The 26,283-nt window shown below is 47.7% G+C and overlaps 1 protein-coding gene across 4 annotated transcripts in view; it reads left to right on the forward strand.

Annotated features, from left to right (window-relative positions):
• PITPNM1 (phosphatidylinositol transfer protein membrane associated 1) overlaps positions 1 to 24,537 on the forward strand; it is a 30,225-nt gene extending 5,688 nt beyond the window's left edge. For 3 of the 4 annotated variants that reach the window (XM_081882439.1, XM_081882438.1, XM_081882436.1), the window contains exons 4-24: positions 123 to 244; positions 775 to 996; positions 4,597 to 4,908; positions 5,637 to 5,732; positions 6,700 to 6,807; positions 7,871 to 7,929; positions 8,103 to 8,344; positions 9,077 to 9,266; positions 9,704 to 9,811; positions 10,378 to 10,562; positions 11,613 to 11,812; positions 11,904 to 12,074; positions 14,495 to 14,647; positions 16,467 to 16,615; positions 17,868 to 17,978; positions 20,125 to 20,241; positions 20,713 to 20,861; positions 21,796 to 21,945; positions 22,707 to 22,890; positions 23,070 to 23,198; positions 23,347 to 24,537. In XM_081882439.1, coding sequence (XP_081738565.1) covers positions 123 to 244; positions 775 to 996; positions 4,597 to 4,908; positions 5,637 to 5,732; positions 6,700 to 6,807; positions 7,871 to 7,929; positions 8,103 to 8,344; positions 9,077 to 9,266; positions 9,704 to 9,811; positions 10,378 to 10,562; positions 11,613 to 11,812; positions 11,904 to 12,074; positions 14,495 to 14,647; positions 16,467 to 16,615; positions 17,868 to 17,978; positions 20,125 to 20,241; positions 20,713 to 20,861; positions 21,796 to 21,945; positions 22,707 to 22,890; positions 23,070 to 23,198; positions 23,347 to 23,601 — 3,412 coding nt within the window. In that variant the 3' untranslated portion in view covers positions 23,602 to 24,537. The remainder of the gene's footprint in view (positions 1 to 122; positions 245 to 774; positions 997 to 4,596; positions 4,909 to 5,636; positions 5,733 to 6,699; positions 6,808 to 7,870; positions 7,930 to 8,102; positions 8,345 to 9,076; positions 9,267 to 9,703; positions 9,812 to 10,377; positions 10,563 to 11,612; positions 11,813 to 11,903; positions 12,075 to 14,494; positions 14,648 to 16,466; positions 16,616 to 17,867; positions 17,979 to 20,124; positions 20,242 to 20,712; positions 20,862 to 21,795; positions 21,946 to 22,706; positions 22,891 to 23,069; positions 23,199 to 23,346) is intronic. The other variant, XM_081882437.1, reaches the window with a different exon arrangement.
• The last annotated feature ends 1,746 nt before the right edge of the window (positions 24,538 to 26,283 follow it).

Below are 26,283 nucleotides of genomic sequence, written 5' to 3' on the forward strand. Positions count from 1 at the left end.
GGGGCGAACCTTGGCAGGGGAGAGGGAAAGCTGAGGGGGCTGTATCCTGACCAGAGGCTGGGGCCTGAGAGCTCAAGGCAGGTGGGGGCAAGGCTGCCAGTTTCACCGCCTTCCCCCTGCAGATACACCTGCCCCTTTGTGGAGAAGTTTTCTATTGAGATTGAGACCTATTACCGACCAGACGCTGGAAAACAGAACAATGTCTTCAACCTGAGTGCTGTGGAGCGCAGGCAAAGGATTCTGGGTGAGTGTTCAAAGACGGGGCGTCCCCTCCCCTTTTTGTGTTACGGAGGATGTTGCGGGACATGTTGGTGATGCCATGCGGAGTACCTGGGGCAGGTTAGGTGGGTGAGGCTAGTGAGGGATCTCTGGTGATATTTTGTGGTGAGGCGATTCTGGTTCAGGTTTAGTTCATCACATGTAGTGTGTCTTTCCTGCAGGGCAAGGTTCCCTTGGGGGAAGGCGGTCAGCACGTACAAGCAGAAGACAGGGCTAAATGCATACGCAAGTGCACACCCCGTTCTCACTGGCTCTCACACTCACATGCCCCATTCATGTGCACACATGTTAAGACTTCAGGACCGGAGGGGGGAAAACGGGACTCCTAACAGAAGGTGTTCAGGAGGAAGAGGCAAAGGAATGTGTTTGCTAAGGGTCTGAGCAGACTCTGGGACTTGGGAGGGAAGGGCAGGCTCCTCCTCGGAAGGAAAGCTGTCTTACTTTCTGACGGAGGCCAGGGACTTGCTTCCAGCTCACCACTCTGCTTACCCACAGACACAATTGACATTGTGCGGGACCCCATCTCACCCGGCGAATACAAGGCGGAGGAAGACCCACGGCTTTACCACTCAGCCAAAACAGGACGTGGGCCTCTGGGAGATGACTGGCTGGAGAATGCAGCCGCGGGATCCCTCATGTGCGCCTACAAGCTTTGCAAGGTGGAGTTTCGCTACTGGGGCATGCAGTCCAAGATTGAGCAGTTCATCCACGATGTAGGTAAGCTTATGAGGATGCTCCCCACGTTTCCGTCTGCTGCAGACTTTTTCAAACGAGTGGGTTGGGCTAGGGCAGCAGTGGGGAACCTGTGGACCTCTTGAGGTTGCTGAACTCCCATCATCCCTGACCACTGGTACCATTTCCTCACACTGGCAGTATTTAGTCAGTACTTCTCAGCTGAACTGTCCTTTCTCTTCACACTTCACCAAAGCTGTTTTAGTGTGAAATTAGGCTTAATAACTGCCCAAAGATCCAGCAGCAATTCTAAGCGTCCCTTGGAAAACCTGCATTGAAGGAGCAATTTGGGATGTTACAATATTCAGCGTAATTTTGTTTATCTGATGTGAAAAGGAATGATTGGATTGCCTGTTCTTTTCAAAGGCAGCATCCTCTCCATATTCCTCTACTAGTTGCAAGGGATAATGCAAGTGTTCATTTGTGGCCCACACCTTCTAAACCAGGCTTCCTCAACCACGGCCCTCCAGATGTTTTTTTGGCCTACAACTCCCATGATCCCTAGCTAGCAGGACCAGTGGTCAGGGATGCTGGGAATTGTAGTCTCAAAGCATCTGGAGGGCCGAGGTTGAGGAAGCCTGTTCTAAACAAGTGGGAACCATAACTGCAATTCCTGTGGTCTCTGTTGAGATGATGGGCTGCCTTTCTTCACATCACTGCCACAAGTACCGGCCAGTTTGCCTCTACCAAAGCTCTGGAGTTAGCCTCAAGATCAGGCTGAACCAAGTGGCAAGCGAGGGCTCTGATTTGTTCGCTCTTTGGTGTGTGGGATGCACTTCCTGATGCTGCTGTTCTCCAAGTGTTGTGCAGCCCCACCCCTCAACAAATTGGAGGTGGTATCCCAGCGAGCTGCTCATGTCCTGGGAGAAAGCAGGCAGGTAGTTGAAGAAGGACATTGTGAGAGGCAGCAAGAGTACTGGTGACTTGGAGAGAGTAAGAGAGAGAGAGCGCCATGCTGACAAAAGAGGGACTGGTGCCAAGAGCACAATTAAAGTAGGGCTCAAAGTGCAAAAGTCTCCAGGAAAGGTGGCAGGACAGAGGTGCCATAAAATAGTAATTGGCTATTAAGCTCAGACACAGTTTGTGGGATCCTTGCTTAGGTCATGCTATGGGATATGCTATAGGAAATCTCATCAAAACTGTGTGGTAGGCTCATAAAGGAAAACTGCGCGTAACAAATTAAGCAGAGTTAGAATCTGTCCTTTTTTAGAAACACTATGCGAATTAGTTCCTGGCGTGTCCTGAATTTGAATTTGTGTTTAATCTTGCACCAGCAACTTCCAGCTTTGAAGTGGTGCCTAACCTTGCACCAGCAAACATCCCACTGCTTGCTTGCTTGCTTAGCTTGGTCCCTGCATGCTACAATGATGTTAGTGGTGTGAAGAGTTATGAGGGAGGCAAACTGTCCCCATGGACTGCGTATAGATTTTTCACTTCTTGGTTTGGAGTGCAGAGCTCTGAATTTCCGAGATAGAGACTTCAGATTGAAATAATTATCTGTGAGAAATTTTGTTCACTCTAAATGTGAAGCTGGATTGCCAGAAGTTTTATCTCACTTGAACTTAAATGAAACTTTTTTCATTACGATTTTCAAACAGTACAAATACAATTAATGCTCAAACGAAAACTAAAAGGGGAAAATTAGAATAGGGAAAGGGGACACGAGGAAGATAGATGGGTAAAGTGCTTGACCATACAAATGGGAAAGATAAATAGTAAAGAACCACTGGCTACAATGCATAAGTATCAAGAAAAGCTGACTAAATGTTCTTGTATTTATCTTCTTTGCATTCAGTGTTGATAACTTGCCAGTTCATAGGAGGGCAAGGGAGTGTTAATCCACTGTTATGTGAAAAGCAGCAACTTCTTCCCGTGTTAAAGCATCATGTACTTGGCTGACCCTAATGTATGCATGATCCATAGTACATGGCATTATAATAAATTCTAAGATGTGATTTTTATTATCTCAGCAAAGGGTTATCAGATATTTTAGCAGCTTTGTGTTGTCTGTGCCTTGGCATTACGGATTGCCTGCTTCTTCAGGGGGAACTGAAAGTGGAAGCAGCCTGCTGCAGGCGTTTAGCTAAGACGTCAAGGTTTTCTTTATTAAAGAAATAAACTGATCATTCACATATGACAATAGATCCTTCATGACTTGATGAAGCACCAAAATATAAGCGTCTCTGAGTGATGGTTCCTTTATGAACCATCCGACCAGATGGTTCCTTGCCAGAAGCAGTATGCTTAATTTGCTTTTGCATTGTTTATTAATTGCCTCCAGGGAAATGTTGGATGAGGTGGTAGGGTGGTGAAAAGGAAGGCATGGCATTGTCAGATAAGAGTTTCTTCCAGTATGACAGACAGGATTCCTGCCTGCTTTTACCCATAGATATTTCCTGCAAAAACAGTGTGGGTATTGGATTTTGGCTTAGGCTTATTCTTTTTTCAGACTCACTACTGAACTCAAAATTGGGATGGGGCTGTGAGGGTTATGCATGCCTTCTCCCTTCCCTCTGCAGCATTTTACTAGCTAAGGCTGAGTTGAGATGTCATTCACACAGTTAACAATTGCATAAATGGTTTTTAAAACATGAGTTGCAAGTGCAGGAAGCCCAATCCAGAATGGAGCCCTCGTTCTCGGTGGGATGGTGACAGTGGCAGGGGTATACCTTTGACCCTTGTTACAGTCCAGAGTGGCGCACCCATGTCTGCTATTTACATTGGTAAGGGAATTCCCCCCCCCCCATGTAAATTGCTGGCCTAGAACCCCCCCCCACCCCCAATTCAGATTTCAGCTTTAGCCAGGGACAAAGTGTTATAGCCCCACCTAGTCTCCATGCCAGAGTCTTGATCTGGAGGGAACCCCCCCCCCCAATTTACTTTAAAATTAAATTCAAAGTTGCAGATTGCATGGATGGTTTGACACTTGGCGCTTAACTTTGTGTGTTTTGGGGTTTGGTTTTAAAACCAGCCTTTCAAAGAGAGTTCAGATTCATTCCTAGTCACAGTTTTAGCCAGGGTTGATGATGGCTGAAATATAATGGCAAGATGAGATAGAGAAGGTTAGGTGTGTGCAGTGCTGGTCTGCCCTTGAGGTTGAGTGAAGCAGCCACCTTGGGCACCAGAAACCCCTGGTGCAGTGGTTCCCATGCACCCCTGGAAAAGTGGTGCCAGCATTGGTACTGATTTCTGGCAAGATCTCATCATATCGCCGGCAACATGCAACCTAGGAAAGGGATGCTTTGGCGTGAGCAGAGCAACAGTAGGTCAGGCCGGCACTTCCTGTTTGGCTTCAAGCAGCGAAGCTGGATGTGTGAGTGGGATCCACACACAAGCAGGGATGGGGCATTTAATCCAATGGCCTCCTGGTTCTCTAAATTTGGTTTATCTTGTTAATCTGAACTGGACCTTAATGCTTTCCTTAGCTTTGAGGGAAATGGGTGATGGAAACATTTAAAGGTATAATATCTAATGCCGGAATTGTCCCATAATGCACTGGGAGCTGGAGCTAGGCCTGATGATAGGCCTGATTCTTCCTGGGGGGAGAAGAGCAAGTGGCCCCATGGTTTGTGGCATCCCCTGTAGGTCTGCGGAAGGTGATGCTCCGGGCCCACCGCCAGGCCTGGTGCTGGCAGGATGAATGGATAGATCTCACCATGGATGACATCCGGAGGCTGGAGGAAGAGACGGCACTCATGCTGGCTCAGAAAATGGCCAAGTGCATCGAGCCCGACGCAGGGCCTGCAGTGCCCAGCCCTGAGAGCCCGGCTGAGCTGGGTGGCTGCGAGAAGCAGGACCGAGTCGACAACCTAAGGGCTCCGGATTCCTCTCCAGATGATCCATTTGCCAAGCAGTGGTCGTCATCTTCTCGGTCATCCTATTCTTCTCAGCATGCTGGTGAGCAGTCATTTCCAGCAAATGGCAGTGTAGCAGGAAGGTGTGAGGAGGATATAGAGGGTTTCCCCTCCTGCCCCTTCTTTTGGGTGTAAGAGAGTTATACTGCTGCTGGAGGTAGGCTTTTGGATGGGCATATTGGAGAGTGTCCATTTTAGTGACACACTTTTTCTCTCTCCTTTCCTTTCCTTTCCTCTCCTCTCCTCTCCTCTCCCTCATACACCCCAATATTGTGTGTGTGTGTTCACACCCTAAAAGTATGGGGAGACATATCTCCATATGCACGCTTGTACATTTTAAAAGGAAAAAGTGTAACGGTTCCCTTCTGAAATAAATTTTACCTGCCATTGTTTGTAATTAAGCTTAATCAATTTCATGGCTCGTTCTCTTGTACTAGATGAACAGTAGCTGCTGCTGCTTTTTTAAATTAGGAAAACAGAGAGGGCAGACTTCCCATTGTGAAACTTCCTCTTCTTAGTCATACAGTAGTAAGCAACCAATGCTGAGTGTCGGAGCTGCAGTAAGGGTGAAATTGCCCCCATTGTTCCACATACATAATCTCCTGTATATACCCTAGGATAAGAAGCTAACTGTTGCTTGCATGGGGAAAACTTTGGGGTTATTTTATAATGTCAGCATTGGGAGCAAGTTAAGCTTGCTTTAGATATGAGGATAGTTTCTGGGGTTTTTTTACCTCTTGATCATAAACTCTATGCTTGATGCCCCTACAGCTGGAGTATCTCCTCACAGCTTATCAGAGTGGCGGATGCAAAATATTGCACGGGATTCTGAAAACAGCTCTGAAGAGGAATTCTTTGATGCTCATGGTATGCAGTGCTGGGTACAGGAGAGTTCTGTGCATGCATCTGTTTTTGAGAGGGCTGAGAGCTATGGGTGCCTGTTGCTGTTGGTTCTGACAGTTGCCACTGCAAGCATGTGGAGGCTGGTTTACAGGGACCTGTGTGACCCGGCCCTCTGTGGGCTTGGAGTTGTGTTTGTTTAGATTTATCTTTCAACCATCTCCCCAGATTCATCCGATTTGTGTGGATTGGGGAAGATAAAAATCTCTGGGTTTTTTACTCTCTGTACAGAGGAAGGCGCACACATGCAAAGGCAGACCTTTTTGTTCATAGGAAAAGTGCATGTTTTGCATGTGTAATGCTCCAAGTTTATAGGAAACATAGGAAGCTCCCTTCCACTGAGACACACCATTGGCCCATCTTGCTCAGTATTTACACCAGAGATTTTCAATCTTTTTGAGTCCATGGCTCCCTTGACCAACTACCTTCTTTCTGCAGCACCCCTATGGGACTCAGGAGCCCAGTTATGTCACCCCTCTCTCACCCTTTTTCAAACACCCTCCCTTGTAGAGTCTTCCCTCAGCCTCCTCTCCTCTCCCCTCTCATTGGGATTCCTCTGCCACTGGTCTCTGAGCTGCCTCCCCCCCCCGCCCCAAAGAGAGGTGCCTCCTCAAACTGCCCAACAGGGGCCTGGGAAGCACCCCTTGGCCAGCCCCAGAAGCACCATTTGCTTGGGGAGCTTGTAGCCAGGGCTGCTGTAACAAACAGCCATGCAAGCCTTTGGGAGGCAGAGACGTGAGAGGGCATCAGCAGAGAGAGGGAAGGAAAGAGGAACAGAGGGCAGTGTTTCCTGCTGAATCCCTGGGTAACACCACTGGTCTACCCTGATGGGAGCAGATCTCCTGTTCGTGAACTTTGGCGCAGTCCTGTTAAACATGGCAGTTTGTTCAGTGTCTGCAGTGCACTTGCCTCTCAACGAGTTTTCCTTTCCTAGAAGACTTCTCCGACAGTGATGATGTTTTTGCCAAGGAAATCACCAAGTGGAACTCAAATGACTTTCTCGACACTCTAGAGCGACCCATTGAGCCAGATGATGTTCTTGGTAAGAGAGCTGTTCAGGTGTTCCATGCAGAATAGAGTCTGCTCATGGTGTGAGTGAATTTGTGCATGGAGGAATATCCACTGGTCTTTGGTAGTGCTTCTGGAGATGCTAAGAAATTTCAAACTCCATAACTGCACATCTCCGATTCTGAAAATGGCCTATGTTCTACACCAAGAGTCTCCAACTTCTATGGGCCTGGGGGCATATGTGAAAATCTAAGAAACTGTCATAGGCACCACAGAATATTCATTTCACAGAGCAAAATCTGGAGCTTTTCAGAACCCCCTCCCCCAAAAAACAACAGACAGAACACACACAAACACTTGAAAACAAGTGAACAAGCAAAAACAAGCATATCCTCCACACACACAAAAACATCCAACCCACACCCCCTCAAACCAACCAAACCAATAAAACCTAATTTGAAGAAATAATACCAGGGTGGTATTGAAGCATAATCGTTTTCATGCAGAGCTCTAGACTCCTCTGCTTATTGCTACAAGATCATGGGGCACTGGCAGTATAATTCTGTCCCTTGAAGTACAGGTAACTCAGAGCTTATGCAAGTTTTCAGTTCTAGGGGGTCTACTTGTAAAAATGAAATTGTGTAAAGTCAGGACCCCAGGAACTGGCCTCCCTGCAAGGTGGAGCACTGCTTACCAGGCTTTGAGAAGGGGGGACAAGGGCTCTGGGATGCTGCTAGAGCCCTCATACCACTTCCCCAATATTTGATAAGTGAGGTGCTTTGCTTACTGGCCTTTGGGAGCTTCGCAGGGCCCTCCTGTGACTTTCCCAGAGCCCAGTAAGCAAGGAAAACCCACTGGATGTGTGGGCAATGAATAAATGGAAAATGGGGAACAGTGGGTTCCCCCCTCCATTTATTTATGTATTCCCCCTCATGAGTGCATAGCTGCAATCTTGTAAGTGAAAGCAGTACAAGTTGTCAATTACCTGTGAAGGCCATTCCTGTTCCATTTGTGATTTCTATCCTTCGTGCCTCCCATTGCTTTCTCTCTTCCTTCTCTGCCTGGTGCCATTAACTAAAATAATGTTGTCTTTGCAGTTGATGCTGTGGCTGCCAAGCCAGACAGTGATGGTGTCGTGGCACCTGGTCCACCAGAGGTGAGTGAACCCCTCCTCATTATACTGCCTTCCCACGTGGGTACCTCCAGAACGATGGCGCCAAGACATGGGAGAGGGCTTGTGGTTACAGGACCATTGTTGTTGCATCCCAAGTCACTTTTCCAGAACCTCAACTTGACACCAGACCCAGTTCTACATGTCTCTTTCCATAGGCTGGCTCAGAAGGCAACTCCGGGACATGCCGTATCCATGCGCTTTTCCTGATCCTCCACAGCGGCAACATCCTGGACCAGGGCGTGGGAGAGCCGGGCTCCAAACAGGCCGATGTGCACACGCTCAGCGCCACCTTGGACACAGTCACCCGCCTACACTTCCCCGAGGCACTGGGGCACATTGCGCTGCGCCTGGTGCCTTGCCCGCCTATCTGTGCTGCTGCCTACGCCCTCGTCTCCAAGTAGGAAGCGTGTTCTGTCAGGCTCAAGAGCGCTTGGTGGGAGCAGAACTGTTCCCTTCTGACTCAGGGATTTGGGCAGTTGATTGTGCAGGAGCTCAAGGAGAGCGCTGGTGCCTTCTCCAGGCAGCTTGGATGAGGACCTATCCCAAGCACTTTATTCGGGGTGGGTGGGTGTTTTGGAGAAGTGGGTGAGGCGTGTGGTAGTGAATGGTGCCTAGCGACATGCAAAGGGTTCAGTGTGAATAATGTGCTACTGTGGATAAGTGCCGACCTAGGGATTGTGGTTTGGGTGAAGAATGGGGACTTTGACGAGAGATCTTAGAGCAGGATTTTCATGAGGTAATTCTGTTCCCTTTTTTCATAGGCCACCAATGTATATATATTAGGGTGGAAAACAATAATTAAAAAGTATGTGCATGTGTGTGTGTGTGTGTGTGTGTGTGTGTGTGTGTGTGTGTGTGTATATATGCCTTCCCCCAAAGTTCCCATTTGCTGGCAGGTCATCAAGGAGAAACCGTTGGCCCAAGCTCTCTTTTTAAACTGTGGTCAGAAAAGGGGCCTCCCTTTCTGAATGGGCTGCCTGCAACTTCCTTAAGTTCTAGCCCTTAAATCCAGAAGGTAATCTGGAGTCACCTCCTGGGCTCAGTACCAAGATCTGGGTGTTGTGAGAATGATCAGACCCTTGGTCTGAGAGCGTGTCTTGATCGTTTATCTCATGGTCTCCTTTTCCAGACTCAGCCCCTACAGTCATGACGGCGACAGTCTGTCCAGTAGCCAGGACCACATTCCATTGGCCGCTTTGCCTCTCCTGGCCACCTCCTCAGGCAGCTACCAGAATGCCGTCGCAACCGTCATTTCCCGTACCAACCAGGCCTATGCCAATTTCATCCACTCTCCTGACGGTGCAGGCTTCTGTGGCCAGGTCAGAGGGTCTGGAATCTGAAATAACTTTGAGGGGAAACCCTCTGTGCTCCAGTTGGAACAAGCATTTTACCCTCTGTGCTATGGTTTTGTTTTGCTTTATCGTCTTTTAAAAATAGAATTAGGGTCTTTGGGGGGGGAGGAATACTAGATTAAAAAAATATCTTTTGTTTTGTGAAGGTTCTGAGACATCTCCATCACACCCCCCCCGTTCTTTTATAAAACTGCTGCCCCCAATATTCTTTGGCTTTCAACCACATTGGTTAAAGCAGTGCAGTCTCCACTGGATGCACTTCTCAGCTGTGGGAAAGGGGTGGGAATGCAAGGCCTTGTTTAAGAGGCTGGCTTAAGCTTCATGCTTCCTCTGATTAAGCAATGACTGCGGGGACGTTCCTTTCATCAGTGGGGAACTAACTCTGTTCACGTCCCCCTTTATAGGTGCTGCTGATTGGGGACTGTGTTGGTGGAATCCTGGCCTTCGATGCCCTCTGCCACAGCCGTGCTGGTGGGTCAGGGAGTCGTGGGAGCAGTCGCCGTGGCAGCATGGTCAGTTACTGAGCCGTGGTAACACTCCTTCCTTTATGCATTTATAATCAGCTTTTTTCCTTACTTGAGCTCTCAGGGTTCTGGGGAGGAACAGGGATTTGACATGGGAGGGATGAGGGATTCTTCTGATTTGGCTAGCAAGAGTTTGGATTTGATATCCCGCTTTATCACTACCCTAAGGAGTCTCAAAGCGGCTAACATTCTTCTTTCCCTTCCTCCCCCACAACAAACACTCTGTGGGGCTGAGAGACTTCAGAGAAGTGTGGCTAGCCCAAGGTCACCCAGCAGCTGCATGTGGAGGAGCGGAGACGCGAACCCGATTCACCAGATTACAAATCCACCGCTCTTAACCACTACACCACACTGGCTCTCCTGCCCTAGTATATAGCAGGTCAAGCCCAGCATCCACCCCATTTCCTCTTCAAGGCCTAGTAGGTTCTGTTACCAGAAGAAGGCCCTCCCTCTTTTAACATTCGCTTACAAATAGCAAAGGCTTTTGGATCTCCTCAGTAGAACAGAGATTAGAACAGAGATACACACTTGCTGATCTGTTCCCTTTTCTTCAGAGTACTGAGCTGCTTTCTCCAGAGACTTCTGTTGTGCGAGACCCCCTGCTTGAGAGGGCAGAAGTGTGTGGGGTGGGCCGCGCCAGTCCTGAGCCCGGGGCACTTCCCTCCATCCAGAAACCCAGTGACAACGTGACGCAGGAGGGCGATTCCTCACAACAACAACAACAGCAGTTCTTGACCAGGTGAGGCAATGTGGGAATTTGGTCTGCGAAGCAGACTGTCCTATTAGGTTAAAATAATTGATTAGAATTCGAGTAGTGCCCATCGGGGTTGAAAGTGCGGTCAAGTGTGCACCCATTCATAGCATAGCGCTACTGACATCCAGGACATGATAAGGAGCTTCCTGTACCCCACCAGAATAGCATCAGGGCATCTCCTTTTATCCAAAATCCTGCACCCCTCAGGGAAACTCAAATTGTTGCCAAGTGTACAAATAAAAGCTAAATCCTTCCCAACACTTACAGCAAATCGTCAAATAATTACAAACAGCCAAAACAATAATAGCAAAGATACAATGCATAAAATGCTACTAACCACAGAAAAAAAGGTTGTTGGAGCGTAGATCCTCATGCCTTATAAAATTAGAAAAGGCACAAATATAGCTGACAATATTACTAACAAGGATTACTCTTTCCTTCCTATCTTGGTGTTAATCTTCACATGCAACCCTATCATATGCACTTTTTCTGCCCCACAATTGCCCTCTTGGGTCTCCTTAAGATTATTTTATACTAAAATAATGCTAAAGTTGTGTGACTCCACTTACGTTCATAAACCTTTCCTGATAAATTAGAGGCAGTGAGCCCCCCTGTCTGAAAAGAGAGGAAGGTGAAATGCTGATCTAAATTAATGAAATAGGAGGGCTCTCAGATATAGAAATAGCTGGCTTTGTGTCTGCTAAAAGAAATTCACAAGCCATCTAAAGCTGAATGGGTGCACACACAAAAATGCCGCGTATTCACAACTTTTTTTCTTTTTTAAAAAGAGGGAAAATAAAGGTGGCTCTGATTTTGGGTGGTTGGGGTGGGTGACATCTGAGAAGGGGGGACGGCACTCGTCCGTTTATGCTTCTTCACATGAGGAGAGGAAACAAAGAGATCGTGAGAAAAATGCTGGCCTGGTGGAAACCTACATATAGGCCCTTCACAGGGAAGGTGGTTCTGTTGGGGGAGAGCGTAGGAGCTGTGGGGTGTTTCCTGTCAGTGATGGAAGTCTTCTCCTGCCATCTCCAGCCTGCAGGCTAGCATGCCTGCCTCGGAGGCAGAAGGAGACCCTCGACGTAGCAGCAACTCGTCATCCTCGATGATAGAGACCTTTGAGGGGCCAAGCACAGTTGGGAAGCTGGAGTTCAAGGTGTCTGGTTTCTTCTTATTTGGCTCACCCCTGGGGCTGGTTCTTGCACTCCGCAAGACGGTGATGCCGGCACTGGACGGTAAGGGTCCTTTCCCCCTCCCCTGTCTTCCTTTCACCTTTCCCCTTCTGCTGAAGCGGGATTCCTTACCCTTTCTCTTTCCCCTCGTCAGTGGCCCAGATGCACCCAGCCTGCGAGCAGGTCTACAACTTGTTTCACGCGGCTGACCCCTGCGCCTCGCGCCTGGAGCCTCTGCTGGCCCGCCAGTTCCATGCCGTGCCTCCCTTTGGCATACCCCGTTACCAGAAATATCCTCTGGGAGACGGATCGTCCACGTCACTAGGTAAGAAGAGACGCCAAGACTAGCCTTGGACATGCTTGGGAAATGTGGTGTCCCTTTGGGGGGTATGGGGGAGTGTGGAAGGAAATGCTACAGTATCTGGATCTTCAAATGAATGGTTGTGGGATCCCCTCCTGGGGTGCAGCCTGATCTGAGATGAGTTGCTGTTGCAGCAGCAGCAGCCCTACCTTAATACAAAGGTGTATATAATTAAGAAGTCGGTCCCAGAATGCATGTTTGGACTAAATATGGGTTCTGGATTGGAAGAGTCCTGCTATAGCAGGAGTGAGATATGGGAGCACAGTGATGCTGGGACGTTTGGAGATGTGACATTGGGTGGTCTCCCATGTTCATTTGTGTTGAAGAACGCCAGGCTGGATTTGCACGGGGGCAGTACTGGGGTGGTGGAAAAGTTATTTTTATTTTGAAATATGGGGTGCCCTGTGTGGGTATCTGTTCTGGGGAGCACTAGCATTCTGTGAAGAAGTAAAGGAAGTCATGCATTCAGCCACGCACAGAATTTCAGCAGGGGCAGCTATTCAAAAGGCTGGGCAGCAATGGGACAAGTTGCGCCTGCCTTGGCCTAAAACTGTTTCAGAGCAGGATGGCTGGATGGTTTGAATCACGGTAGGGGAGGGTAACATTTATTTCAAGCATTTTACTTTGCTGCTCAGCCAAAAAGGCTCCCGGAACTGATCAGCAGTAAACAAGACCGTTTCCGCCTGCAGGCTTGCCACAAAGCAGGCTGAGGTGAGAGCAAGAGGCAGCAGCTGTTGTGGGAGCAGCAGCCGCAGCCCCTGGCTGTTCCTCTTGAGTCCTGCTTTCCACCTGTCCGTCTGCTACAGGCGGTTTGAATGGCTGCTCCTACAGGACAGTTGAGGGATGGAAGGGCCCGATCGAGCTGGTTTCTCAGCGGAGCCAACGGTGCAGTCCCTGCTTCCCACTCCTTCCTTTGCCGCAGCCAGATGGAATGGCTCCATGTTCCCCTACACCAAATGCTCCCTGCAAATAGAAAACTAGCCTAAAAGCCCAGAAAAGATGGGCTAGATCCTTTCTGTGCTGCATTGGCATTTGCATAGATTTTTGTATGTTTCATTTTTAAATGCATTTTTATACGGTCTGCGGTCTGAAGTTGACACAACCCATTCTACGGCTTGTTCCCACCTCATTTGACTGCATGCATAGACCCAGCCTTAGTCCTCATCCTCAGCATAAAAACATATTCTTCTACGAGTGGTGTGGTATACATGCCCATATATGGGTGGCCACCCCTGGCACAGTTGTGTCTTGAAGGCTTCAACCGTTAGGCTCCAGGAGGAAGTGCCCCTCCCGCCTTGTAGGAGGGAAAGTTCCTCTGTTCTTTTTCAGACGCAAACCACACAAATTATGAACCTCTGTTCTCCTTCTGCTCCGAGAGCAGTAATATAATGAAGCATATAGGTTTTGTTCAGTCATTCCCCCCCCCTTTAAGCTTTGAATAATTTTGTTGTTCATCTGTGTTTGTATTATATGCTGGGAGCTATGCCTGTGATCATTCCACTTGTCAACCCCGCTTTGATTTAGCTGCCTACGAGATGGAGCTGAATCCTTCATGATTTATTTTTTTAAATATTCATGGAACAGGGCAAACAGGAATGTGAGAATTGGCAGGATTGAGCACTCAAATGACTGTAAATACACACACACACACACACACACACACACACACACACACACACTGTGCTGCTGCTCCCTCTGCTTGCCAATCCCCTGCCATGCCCACGCCTTCTCCTTGCTTATATTCCGCAGCCCCCTTTGTGCACACCCCCATGATGATATCTTTAAGACAAATAGAATCTGAATACCAAGCCTGTCAGCTTGTTCAGTCACAGAAGGCGATAAGTTCTGTTGGTGGGTGTTGTGTATGTATGGGTGTTTGCTAGTTAATAAAATACCTGTTGTGAATTAATACAATGAATCCGGAACTTCCATGTTAAAGACAACACATGGTACCAGGAGTGGCATACAATGTGTGGAGGTACTAAGGGATAGTTGAGGGCTCTGCATCCTTTATTTCTGTCACATGAGGCAGCTGAAGAATGGAAGAGGGAGAAGTTTGAATATAGCAGGAAGGGAGAGACACCAAAAGGAGAAAAAAAGGGGCTGTTCTAAACAAGGGGAGAAGTTTAAGTAAAGGTGGGGATAGAGAGAGACACTGAGAGGAAAATGATGGGTTTAAACAACAGCAGAGGTTTTAGTAAAGCGGGGATGAAGCGACTTTGAGAGGGGGGGAATAGTGATTTTAAACAGTGGCAAGTCGGCATTTCTTCAGAGGCACAGTACTTGGAGGGCACCGCAAATAAGACCAGTGGAAGGCTGGGAGGGATTGGGGGATGTGTTATAATTGCCATACTCACCTCTGTTTACCTTTCCATTTGGCCTAGCTGAGGCCTTGCAGAGTCACTCTTCCCTCTTCATGGATGAATTAGACCTTGTGACACCGCCCACTCCAACTAGTGCTTTTGGGGGTTTCTGGAAAGGGAATGAGGCAACCACGTGTGAGACTACTATAACCAGCACCAATGAAGTTGTGAAGAGTAAGTTACATGTTGCTTGTCCTCACCCCACCCCACTCCCCAATTTCTATGCAAACACAGTTAAATTTGGCTTCCTGTCTACTTTTCATCCAAGTGCATTTATGAGGCCATTTGAGGAGGGAAAGTTAGGGCTTTTCTCTCCTTAATGTTTAAAAATCCATGTTTGTTTTCTTGTTTTTTAAAATGATGCTCATTACTTTTTGCACCAGAAATTAATCAGCTCTTTCTGTTTTAAACACTGCAAACAGTTGATTCTAACAAAATGTTACACACATCCGTTTGGTTGAGGTACTTATAACATATTGCCTGTATGGTCACTAACAAGCTGTGGGGGTGTCTTTCCTGTGCTCCCCTAATAACTTAAAATGTTGGTGCATAAAGCTCTTCCTTGATGCTCAGCAGCTCAAAAAGTGTATTAGGCAGGCTTTTCTGAATTCATGAACTGAATCCTAACTGGATTCAGACTGGAACCCTGAACAATGTTTCTTGTGTCTGTGAGTCAAATGAGTTCATTTTGCAAGGATTGAATATTTGCTGTGCTGCCAAGAAAAGGCTTGCTCTTTGACTGGCCCACCCAAATTTGACATTGCTACCATAGCTTGGCCATATTGTGCCCTTTTGTGTCACTTGCAATTCCGCATTCTGAACTGAAGTGCTTTCACACTCTTCTGGCTCTGCCAAGCCACTGAGTTAGTGCCTGACATACTAATAAACCCCAAATCTGAATTATAACGAACAAAGAGTAAAAGGCTGTATTCCTGTGCACAGCCAGGCTGCTTAAATTCTAGTGAAGTAGAATTGAAAGAGCCCTCTGAAATGAATGGAATTTAAAGATTACAGGCCAAGATAGTATTTGCATTTAATGTTCAGGGCCTCTTCTTTTTTTAAAATGCAAATAGAATCAGCTCTCAAGGGAGTGGTTGATGAATGGCATTTGCTTTGTAGGGGAAATCCCAATTTCAGAGGAGGGTTTATTTTTAGGACTGCAGCAGTTGAGGAACAAGTTAAATTCACCTGCTGTGATCCCAATAATTATTTGTGCCCCAAAGTGATCCTATTTCTGTTTTTAAACAAACAAATAAACAAACCTGCATGTTAAATGCAAAGACGAAACATGTGCATAATAAAATATTTTGGCCCTTTGGAAACCTGTTTTCTCCGGTTTCCCCCCTGCATCCATTGCCTTCCCTTCCTTTGGGGGATGGGGGTGTTATCTAGGGGCAGAGGAATCCACCACCATACCCCAAGCCCTGTTGCCTTGCACTGGCCAGGGCAGAAGGTCTCTACAGGACAGTTCTTTTTTTTTTATTGCTACACGAGCCCCAGGCTGGTGTCCTGAGAATTGGGATTCTCAGGTCTTTGGACCTCATGTCTGTCCTTGAAAACACCCCGTATCAAGGCTTTTCTCTTGCTACCACTGGCGGGAGAACTGCCAGCAGCAGATCTTTGCCTGTCTTGGCATAGCTGGGACCTCTGCTGTGGCGCAGGCCCCCGTACCCCAAGAGCACTACTCCCCACTAGCAGAAACTAGCAGAGAGGCCATCAACGTAGGCATAGGCAGGCAGGGCTGTGCTGTGAAGGACTGGTTGATGAGGCAGATGTTGCCATATCCCTAGCAATGCCAGTGTTATTATTGTCTGACTGACTTGAGGCTTCAGAGAATGTGACGAGTAGGACTTGTTTATTTGTTGGGGAGGAAGTAAAGGTAACAGGAAATGGGCAGACAAAGTACAAGCAGCTGCATGAGTGTAGTTCACAGCTGAAGTGAGGAGACGAGTGGGGCTATCCTAACAACAGTTTCTCTTCCCTCCGTGTCTAGTTCTGGATCGTTGGTGGGGTGCTAAACGCATTGACTACTCTCTCTATTGCCCCGAGGCATTGACGGCCTTCCCCACCATCACCCTCCCTCACCTTTTCCATGCCAGCTATTGGGAAAGTGCTGATGTGGCGGCTTTCATCCTGCGCCAGGTACCAGGGCTGTGGGCAGGTGGAACAGGGGAACAGGGTGTGGTGGGCTCTAATTGTTCCTCTAATGGGAAACTGGCATCTAAAAATAGGTTTGCGCAGTAGAGGGGAGGGGCATATAGGAGGAAACCTAACCCAGGCAGGGGACATGGGAGTAGAAATGGAGAGAGACTTGGGTGGATAAAATTTGCACAGGCACCTTTGGTGGTAGGTGAGTGCTACCTTGCATTGTTAATTTGCGATGTAAATTTTGTAGTGGATGTGGATTTTGAGGAGGATTCTTTTGTTTTGGTACCTGGGTGGATTATGGAACAAGATATTGGATCAGCTGAACACTTTGCAAGGAGATCCTAACAGTGCTGGGCAAAGGCTTGTTTTGTTATGCAGAGCAAAACAGAGCACAGCCCCCATGTGCTAGGGGCAGGCATGGACTCCTGGTTTGGAGAAACCAAACCAAAAACAACACAGGGGTTTGTAGGAGTGGCTCACCAGTAGAGCACAAGCTTCGCATGCAGAAGGTCTTGGGTTCGATCTCTGTCATCTCCTAGGCAGAAGGGATCAAATAATGGGAAAGGCCTGTGACTGAGACCCTGAAGAGCTGCTGCCAGCCAGAGTGGACAACACTGGACTAGATGGACAATTAGGCTAATGATATTTTCGTGTCACATGCCAGCAAATTCAGGTTAACAACAACAACAACAACAACACTTTATTATTTATACCCACCCATCTGGCTGGGTTTTCCCAGGCACTCTGGGCGGCTTCCAACAAAATATTAAAATACAATAGTCCTTCAGATATTAAAAACTTCCCTAAACAGGGCTGCCTTCAGATGTGCTGATTTGGAGCTCTTGTGCAACAAGCCCACTTCCCCAAACATCTGACTTTTTGCAATAAGGAAGGTGACAGGAAAATGTGCTGGAAAATGTATCACAGTGTAGCCTACCCTCCCCGGAAGCAAATTGGAGGGGAAGGCTCAGCCAACACTGTGTATAACCTTCCTTCAAACTAATCAGGAAGACTTCTCAGTCAGGATGCCATTTGGAAGTGCCCTTAGTATGCTCTGGTGCGAAGCAGCTAGAGGTTCACATTTTGAATCTATTTAGGAAGGAAATAACAGACAAAAGGAGCAATGAAAATGTCCACTTTAATCTGCCCAGTGTCTGTATATTATGATTGTGACTGAAACTCTCAGAGTTGGTGCCTGTGAATGGCACTCCTGAAGCCTGGCCCTGATGTTCCTATGTGTTTGCAGGTGATTGAGACAGAGCAGCCCCAAGTGACAGAGAATGAGGAGAGTTCCATCTACAGCCCAGCATTTCCTCGTGAAAAGTGGCAGCGGAAACGAACCCAAGTGAAGATCCGGGTATGGAGCTCTGTCCCCCACAGTGGCTACCTTGCCTCTAACTCACACATGCAAGTGGGAAACGGGACTCTGGCTTGGGCTGGGGCACTGTGTCTTCAGGGAAAGGAATATGAGCTGATCCTATTCCTTCCACAGCTAATAGCCTTCAGGATAACTTCACGGATGCTACCATATCATCACAGCTGTTGTCTCTCTTCCTGCTTTGCCCTTTATCCTCCTCTGCCACTTGCCAAAAACATGGTTGCCGTTTTCATTCACAAATGAAATCACACAATTTTATGTAGACACACATCTTTTTGCCAGATCCGTTTGGAGCATAAGATTTAGGTTTTCTTGCTTTAAAATTGAGGGTGGGGAGGACAACTTTATTAGCTTGTGCTGGTGGTGCTGTGGTCTAAACTACTGAGCTTCTTGGGCTTGCTGATTGGAAGGTTGGTGGTTCAAATCCCTGTGATGGGGTGAGCTCCCGTTGCTCTGTCCTGGCTCCTGCCAACCTAGCAGTTCAAAAGTACACCAGTGCAATTAGATAAATAGGTACCACCGCGTCAGGAAGGTAAACAGTGTTTCCGTGTGCTCTGGCTTCTGTCACTGGGTTCCATGCTGGCCACATGACCTGGAAAGCGGTGGACAAAATCCGGCTCCCTCGGCCTGAAAGCGAGATGAGTGCCGCACCCCATAGTCACCTTTGACTGGACTTAACCGCTTTCACAAACACCTGCCTGGCTTGTCATGCCAGGTGATGCTAATGAAGCCTTTGAACAACAAAGAGACATCTCGTCGTTTTTTGCTCTAGGTCTAGGAGACATATGCTGCTGCCCTTTTAAAGGTTCAGGTGCTGCTCCCTGACTGTGTAGTGAGAAATGGGTAGGCACCTGTCTGGGTGGGGCTGAGATGGGTTTGGGTACTAGCACTTGGAGGAAGTACAGCAGCTCAGGGCTGTGTAGGTTGCAGAGCTAAATGCAAAACTCTAATAGCAGGTTGTGATGCATAATTCAGAACATGAATGTAGGTGGTATTTGAATGAAGTTTCCCTCAAGCAATTGTGATGATTTTGAAGGTTTGACAATTGTTCCAGGGAACAAGATCATTCAATAAGAAGCAAATACTCTTTTATGTTTGTTACTGCTTAAAACGTTTTTGTTTAGGCAAGCCTATCCAGACTTGTAGATGTTGACGTGCTTTAATTTATTTTACTGTTGATTTTAATTACCTTACTGGTTGTAATTCAACATTGTGCTCTTCCAATTGTTCCATCTGGACCAGCATTTCAGCTTACCAGATGGAACGATCCCCATTTCCTCCCTCCATGTGTTGTTCTGGCCGTTCTCTGAACTCCCTCCCAGAGCCAATTTGTGGGGGACGACACAGGGGTGAGGGGGGAAGAGGCATTGTAGAAGTCAAAATCCTCGTGTAGGGTTTCCACTGATGGCACTGGTTAGGTGAATCCTGCCTTCAACATTTTTAATTGTTTTAACCGTTTTTTATTGATAATTTTAATATTTCTTGTAAACCACTTAGATATTTTACTGCAATCAAGTGGTATATAAATTGTGTTAAATAATAATAATAAAACACCTCACAGAGGAAGGGTGATTGCTGCCTTCTCCTGTCAAGTACAGTGTAAGGTGGTTTTGTTTTTAATATGGCAACCTCAACACAAGAAAAAATTGTGGTTTTTTGTTACTGGTTCCTACAAAGGCACTCCCACGTTGCCTAGAAAACACATCAACCAGGGAAAAGGGCACTGTTCCCACAGCTGTATTTCTGATTCACTATGTAGGAATGCATGCAGAGCAGGGTGGGGAACCTGTATCCCTCCAGATGTTGTTGAACTCCAAGCAGCTCCCATCAGGCCCAGCTAGAACAACCAATGGCTAAGGATGATGGGAGTTGTAGTCCCAACATTTGGAGGGCTGCAGGTTCTCCATCCTTGTTTTATAGGAGCAGATAGCCACCATATGGTGAGATTTCCCTGTCCCCACAAAAGCAATGTAAACTCCCCAAATTTCCTCTCATGAGTGCATGTTAGAATTGCTGTGTTCTCTAGCCAGCCCTGTTCTCTAGCCCAGATCCAATTCCTGTGTTTTAATGTCCCCTTTTGCTGAGGTGAAATTAGTAAAAACTGCTCTACCCCTTTGGTTTACAGAATGTGACAGCAAACCACCGCGCCAGTGATGTCATTGTGTGTGAGGGGCGACCCCAGGTCTTCAGCGGGCGCTTCATGTATGGCCCGCTGGATGTGGTGACTCTGACTGGGGAGAAGGTAACAAAAAGCATAGCTACATGGGGGTTCGGGGGCATTCTGAAGACATCAGCAGTAAAAGCAGTAGGGGGCAGCAGACCAGAATGGAGCAAGCCATATGGGTGGAAATTATGGAGGAGGAGCAAGTATAGGCCACATGAGGGCCATGGGCCATGTCACAAATGAGTCTTGAGGAGGCAAGGCATGGATATTTCCCACAGGGGCTGAGGAGTTATAAGGAAATGGGGATAAAATTAGTGTTAAATCAAAAAGAAGCAGGGAACTTTCAGATGGGGTGTGTGGGATGAAGGATATGAACAGCACCTGCTGTCAGGAATTAAGGGGGAAATCATGCCTCTCCCCCTTCAGACTCAGAATAGGTAATGACTCACCAACCCTTAGAGATTAGCTGAGCTTGGGGACAGGTAACGCAGTGTAAGAGGATTGTGCAGTGAAGTGAACATTGCTGCTCCCCTTGATCTCTTCCCGAAGGTGGATATCTACATCATGGCACAGCCACTGTCAGGAAAATGGGTGCACTATGGCACAGAGGTGACAAGTGGCAGTGGCAGACTCTCCTACACCCTCCCTGAGGAGAAGATGCTGGGCATTGGCATGTACCCTGTCCGAATGGTAGTGAGGTGAGTGTGTGGTGAACCCTGTCCTGTGGTTGACCTTTTTGAGCAGAAATCCTATCCTCAGTCCAGCCTGGCTTATGACCACAAGACCTCAAGGACAGCCTCTCTCCATGTAAACCAACCTGGAACCTGTGGTCATCATCGGAGGCCCTTCTTCACATGCCTCCTCAATGAGAGGTCCAGAGGGTGGCAACACGAGAACAGGCCTTTTCTGCAGTGGCTCCCCACTTGTGCAATGCTCTCCCCAGGGAGGGTCGTCTGGCGCCTTCATGTTTTGGCTCCTCTGATAGACTCACCGGCCACCCCCAATTCCTCTACGCTGGCGGTGCTGGCAGCAGCAGTCCTGGCAGCCCGGGAGTCAGCCAGACAGAGCCGTTTACTCTGGCTGGCTTCAGGAGCTGTTTTCTGCCATTGCAGCCGCCATGACCGTCTGGCGCCTTCATTACATATATTTAGGCAACAAGCAAAAACATTCCTCTTGTCCCAGGCCGTTGGCTAATTAAACCATCTATGGCCTTTTAAACTGGTGTGTGTGTGTGTGTGTGTGTGTGTGTGTGTGTGTGTGTTTATTCCTATGTTATGTATTTTTGTGTCTTTATATTGTCAACCACCCAGTGATTCTTAGATGAAGGGCGGTATAGCAATTTAAAAGTAATAATAGAGATTCTGGCTCTGGGACCAAGTGGATCACCATTTGTTCCTGGCAGAGGCCTTATACATGGTTCACATTGGTAGGATGTCTCATTTGCCATAGTTGAACTGCTTGACCTGCCCCTTCATTAGTTTTCTGAAGCTATAGGGAGAAGCCCCACCAGCCTTCTGGTGTCAGTTATCTCTGTCCCTGTGTAGGGTCTTTGAGTGTGCTGGCCATGCACTGGCTATTCTGAGAGGAGGGGCACTTGCTGGTGGGTTTCCTTCATTGTGCTTCTCTCCACAGGGGTGACCACACCTATGCCGAGTGCTTCCTAACTGTGGTAGCAAAGTCCACACCTTGTGTTGTTTTTAGTATTGATGGCTCCTTCACGGCCAGTGTCTCTATTATGGGCAGCGACCCCAAGGTGCGCGCTGGTGCTGTTGATGTAGTAAGGTAGGTAATAGCCCTTCTTGGGGACTCCATACCTTTCCCTGACCTGGTTGTCACTTCCCCCTTTCCTATTGACTCTGAAGTGTGTGGGGGGTGGGTGTTGATGATATTCTCTCCACAACTCTGTCTCCTGTTGGACTTATTTATAAATTTCTTCAAAATTCACTTTATCACAATTCATCAAGAATTTTGAGCTGCAGAGACTGGTATGTGAATGCTCAGCAGAGTAAAAAATCAAACTTGCCAACATTCATGTCCCCCAATGTGTAAAATAAATTTAAAATCCTCACTCTTCAAGATTTAATAAAAACTTGAAGCACCAATTATGGAAACAACTTTACTCCCTGCCCCCAAATTGTCATATCTACATCTGTATATCTCAGTGCCAAAATGCTGTCAAGGTGGATTTATTGAAAGAAGGTTTTGTTGGATGACTGGATTTTATTTTGATACTCACATTTGGCTAAACTAGAGTTGATGTCTGATAGGTGAAGGAGTTTATAAGGAGATATTTCTGCAGATCACATTGGCTGCATCCCCTCAAAACGCATCTGGTACAGAGTGCTACTTCACTCTTAACAACCACCTTGTTGTACAAAAGGAAATCACTTCTTCATGCAGCAAACAACATGGGAAGTGGAGAGGGCTACTATTAACTTGACATTTAAAAAATAGAGCGAGATTAGTCCTACACCCCAGAAGGCACCCTGAATGAATGAATGAGCCACCCAGTTGCCACAAATAATCCTTCTTTGCCCCTTTAGACATTGGCAGGACTCCGGTTACATGATCATCTACGTGACGGGGCGTCCAGACATGCAGAAGCACCGTGTGGTGGCCTGGCTTACCCAGCATAACTTCCCCCATGGGGCCGTCTCTTTCTGTGATGGCCTCACGCATGACCCTCTTCGACAGAAGGCTGCCTTTCTACAGGGCCTTCAGCAGGAGGTACGTAAGCATTCACCAAGGGTTCAGATATAATTGTGGGAAGGGCTGCAGCACAACTGAGAGAGGCCCATGTGTGTGGCTCTGACACACCTTGCAGTCCTTCTGAGTGCAGCAGAAAGAGCACCACAGGAGAAAAATGTGGGAGAGAAGTCACCGATGTCTTCATCCATTTATTGCAGGCAGAGGTGACCATAGTGGCTGGCTATGGATCCACCAAGGATATCTCAGTCTACAGTTCTCTAGGGCTTCCTCCAGCTCAAATCTACATTGTGGGCCGGGCTGTGAAAAAACTGCAAAGCCAGTGCCAGGTATGGAGTTTTGTTTCACAAAAAGCATTGCCTCAGCTGCAGGCTGGGGGCTCCTCAGGCTCTGAGGCCTACAGAGCTTGTTGCTCCCTCAGGGAGGGGAGGTGAAGAACAGAGCAAGCGTCAGCTGCATTCTCCTTTCTCCTTGCAGTTCCTGTCAGACGGCTACGTGGCACACCTGGCACAGCTGGAAGCATCATCTCTTGCCCACTCGCCGAAGGGAACGACAAGGCCCACGCTGGGCAAAGGCAGCTACGGCTGCCCTGCTCCCGTCGACTTCCTGCGCAAGCAGAGCCAGCTGCTGCGTTCGAGGGGGCAGAGTCAGGCCGAGCGAGAGGGGCAAGGGAACGCCCAGCCCCGAGCCAAGACGCGCAGCGTTAGCCTGAAGTTGGAGAGTGAGGAGTGAGCCCGCTGTGGGGTAGTCTCTGCATTTTCTGACTCGCAGTGGCTGGTGCCAGGGCTGGGCCTGTGAGAGGCCACAGTTGTGAGAGAAAGGGGCCAAGAATACTAGGTATGGTTGGTCAGGGGGAAGAGTGAGAGAGGGAGGGCTCTGCCCAGCAGAGGACGCAAGCTGGCATACAGTGCCACAAGGATACGGAGGAGAGAACTTCTATATAATCCCAGAGATTGCTTCCATTCCCATTAGTTCCAACTCCTGCCTGTTCTGTTTTGTGGTCTCTTCTGACCTGCAATTCAGCCAGTGCCCCTCAAGTCATACCCTCTGGGGATTATGGGGTGGGAGGGGGGGGGAAGGGACAAATGGGGGTGGGGATGTTCATATTACCCTGACTTAAAAGTGTGCTATGTTGCTTGTGAATTGACTGTTCACATTCCTCCCCCTTTTCAAATTATTGAGGTCTGGGATATATAGTATTCCACTCTCCCCATTTGATGCCACGTGAGGTAGTAGTGGGTCCAGCCCCAACCATCTCCCAGGACTTCCTATATCCCTCTGTGGCTAAGGTTAGGGTGGGTGGTATGGGAAATCTATACATCAGGGATCCCAGCTGCCCCTTTCCTGCAGAGGTTGAGCGCCTTGCTCCAGTCCCTAGTGCCGTTTCTCAGTCCAATCCTGCCTGTGCCCCGGTCTTTGGGTGTCTGCATGATACTGCCCTCCTGTGCATGTATTGTGTCCAGTGTGAGAGCACAGGATAGCCATGAATAAGGATGAATCCATACTTCCTTCCTGAGAAAGGAGGGCTTGGTATTTATTTCATTGTGTCAGAATTGCCGGGAAGTCGAATCCTGTTTTGGAGGATTTGTGGGGGTTTTACATTTATCTTTAAATGTGTTATAAAACTGAAAAAATAAAATAAAATAAAAACAAAAATTGAAGAGTGAATGTGTGTTTTGAGGTAGCAGTTGAGGGATGGGTTAGTTTATGTGCCACCCACATATCTGAGCGGTGTGGGATTCCAGGGGTACCAGGCTCAATTACCAGGGTCTGTGTTACCTCTGAGGCACGCCAGAGCTTGTGGTGTCTTTAGGTTGTATGGTTTATTTACACATAAGTACAACCTGTGCCTAGATGAGAGAGTGCAGAGCATTTGCATCCCAAGAGTTCCTCCCATTGCTACAGCCTCTGATTCCAGGAGACCCCAAACATCATGTCTGACCCTCTCTGCAGCATAAAACAGACTGCCCACTTCATGCTCCGCCCCCATCCTCTATGGGTTGCAAAAGTGACACTTTTTCCTGTTCACTTATCTCACCACCCACTGCAGTTTTGCCCCTCCCTCCTGAAACTCCGACTTTTAGTCTCTGCTATCTCTCACCTCAAGGAAGGGCTTTCCCCATTTTCTATATGGCCCAGAGAGTCTCTGTTAATGGCCTTCTTAATGGGCCATCATCAGCCTTTATTCTCCCAATGACTCTCATCCAGTCATCTCTTCTGAGCTGGCCTGGGTTGTTAGCAGAAACTAAATGGGGGAGTAGCGTGTTTGGCATAGTTTAATCAAAACTTGATTAATTCTAACTTTCACTAAATCCAAGAATTTTGGGTCACTCTGGCACCCAGCACTTATAACAGTACCCTCTTAGATTCGAGGGGTGGGGGGCAGGCTTGACAGCTGATGCGTACACAAGGCCAGTTGCAAAGTCATGGTCACACCATGAGTGAAGGACCTGCTCTGACAACTGCTCTGTGGGTCTTAAGGATACTGATCAAGCTAAATCCTAGAAGAAAGTGTTGTGGAAAAGAGGACCTGTGATTAGTATTTCAGTCAATGTAGGCCTTTTTATTTTATCTGGTGCTGGAGTGACTTCAAAGCAATCCATTAAGATCTATTGCAGCCTTGGATAATTATAAAAAATATACCTTGGATAATTATAAAAAATAATGTCAGGACTTTCTTTAAAAAAAATAATCTATTGCAGTCTAACAGGATGGCCCCTCTGGAATTTGTCACACACCAATTTGTAAATCTGTCTGTGCTTGGCTACCCAGAGCTTAAATACATGACGTTTCACACACCTTTTCAAATACATGCATTTGGAGAGATTCTCTAACTTGGCAGAGAGAGAGAGAGAGGACCTGAAATACAGGTCAAACTGTATCAATACAGGATATAGCATTTTACATTAAAATATGGGGCAATCCTGTATTATACAAGACAGGTGGCAACTCTAAAGGTAAAAAAAAGGTAAAGGACCCCTGGACAGTTAAGTCCAGTCAAAGGCGACTATGGGGTTGTGGCTCTCATCTCGCTTTCAGGCCGAGGGAGCTGGTGTTTGTCCACAAATAACTTTCTGGGTCATGTGGCCAGCATGACTAAACCGCTTCTGGCGCAACGGAACACCGTGATGGAAACCAGAGCACATGGCAACGCCGTTTACCTTCCTGCCACAGCAGTACCTATTTGTCTATACTTGCCTCAGCGTGTTTTTGAACTGCTAAGTTGGCAGGAGCTGGGACAGAGCAACGGGAACTCGCCCCATTGATTCGAACCTCCGACCTTCTGATTGGCAAGCTCAAGAGGCTCAGTGATTTAGACCACAGTGCCACCCGCGACCTACGTACACCTGAACCCCAGGCACTATTACATGGTACTGAAGAGATGCGACGGTGATTTACTGTCTTTCACAACCA

This window comes from Podarcis melisellensis, assembly GCF_964234715.1.
Source record: "Podarcis melisellensis genome assembly, chromosome: 1".
NCBI classification, from domain to species: Eukaryota; Metazoa; Chordata; class Lepidosauria; order Squamata; family Lacertidae; genus Podarcis; species Podarcis melisellensis.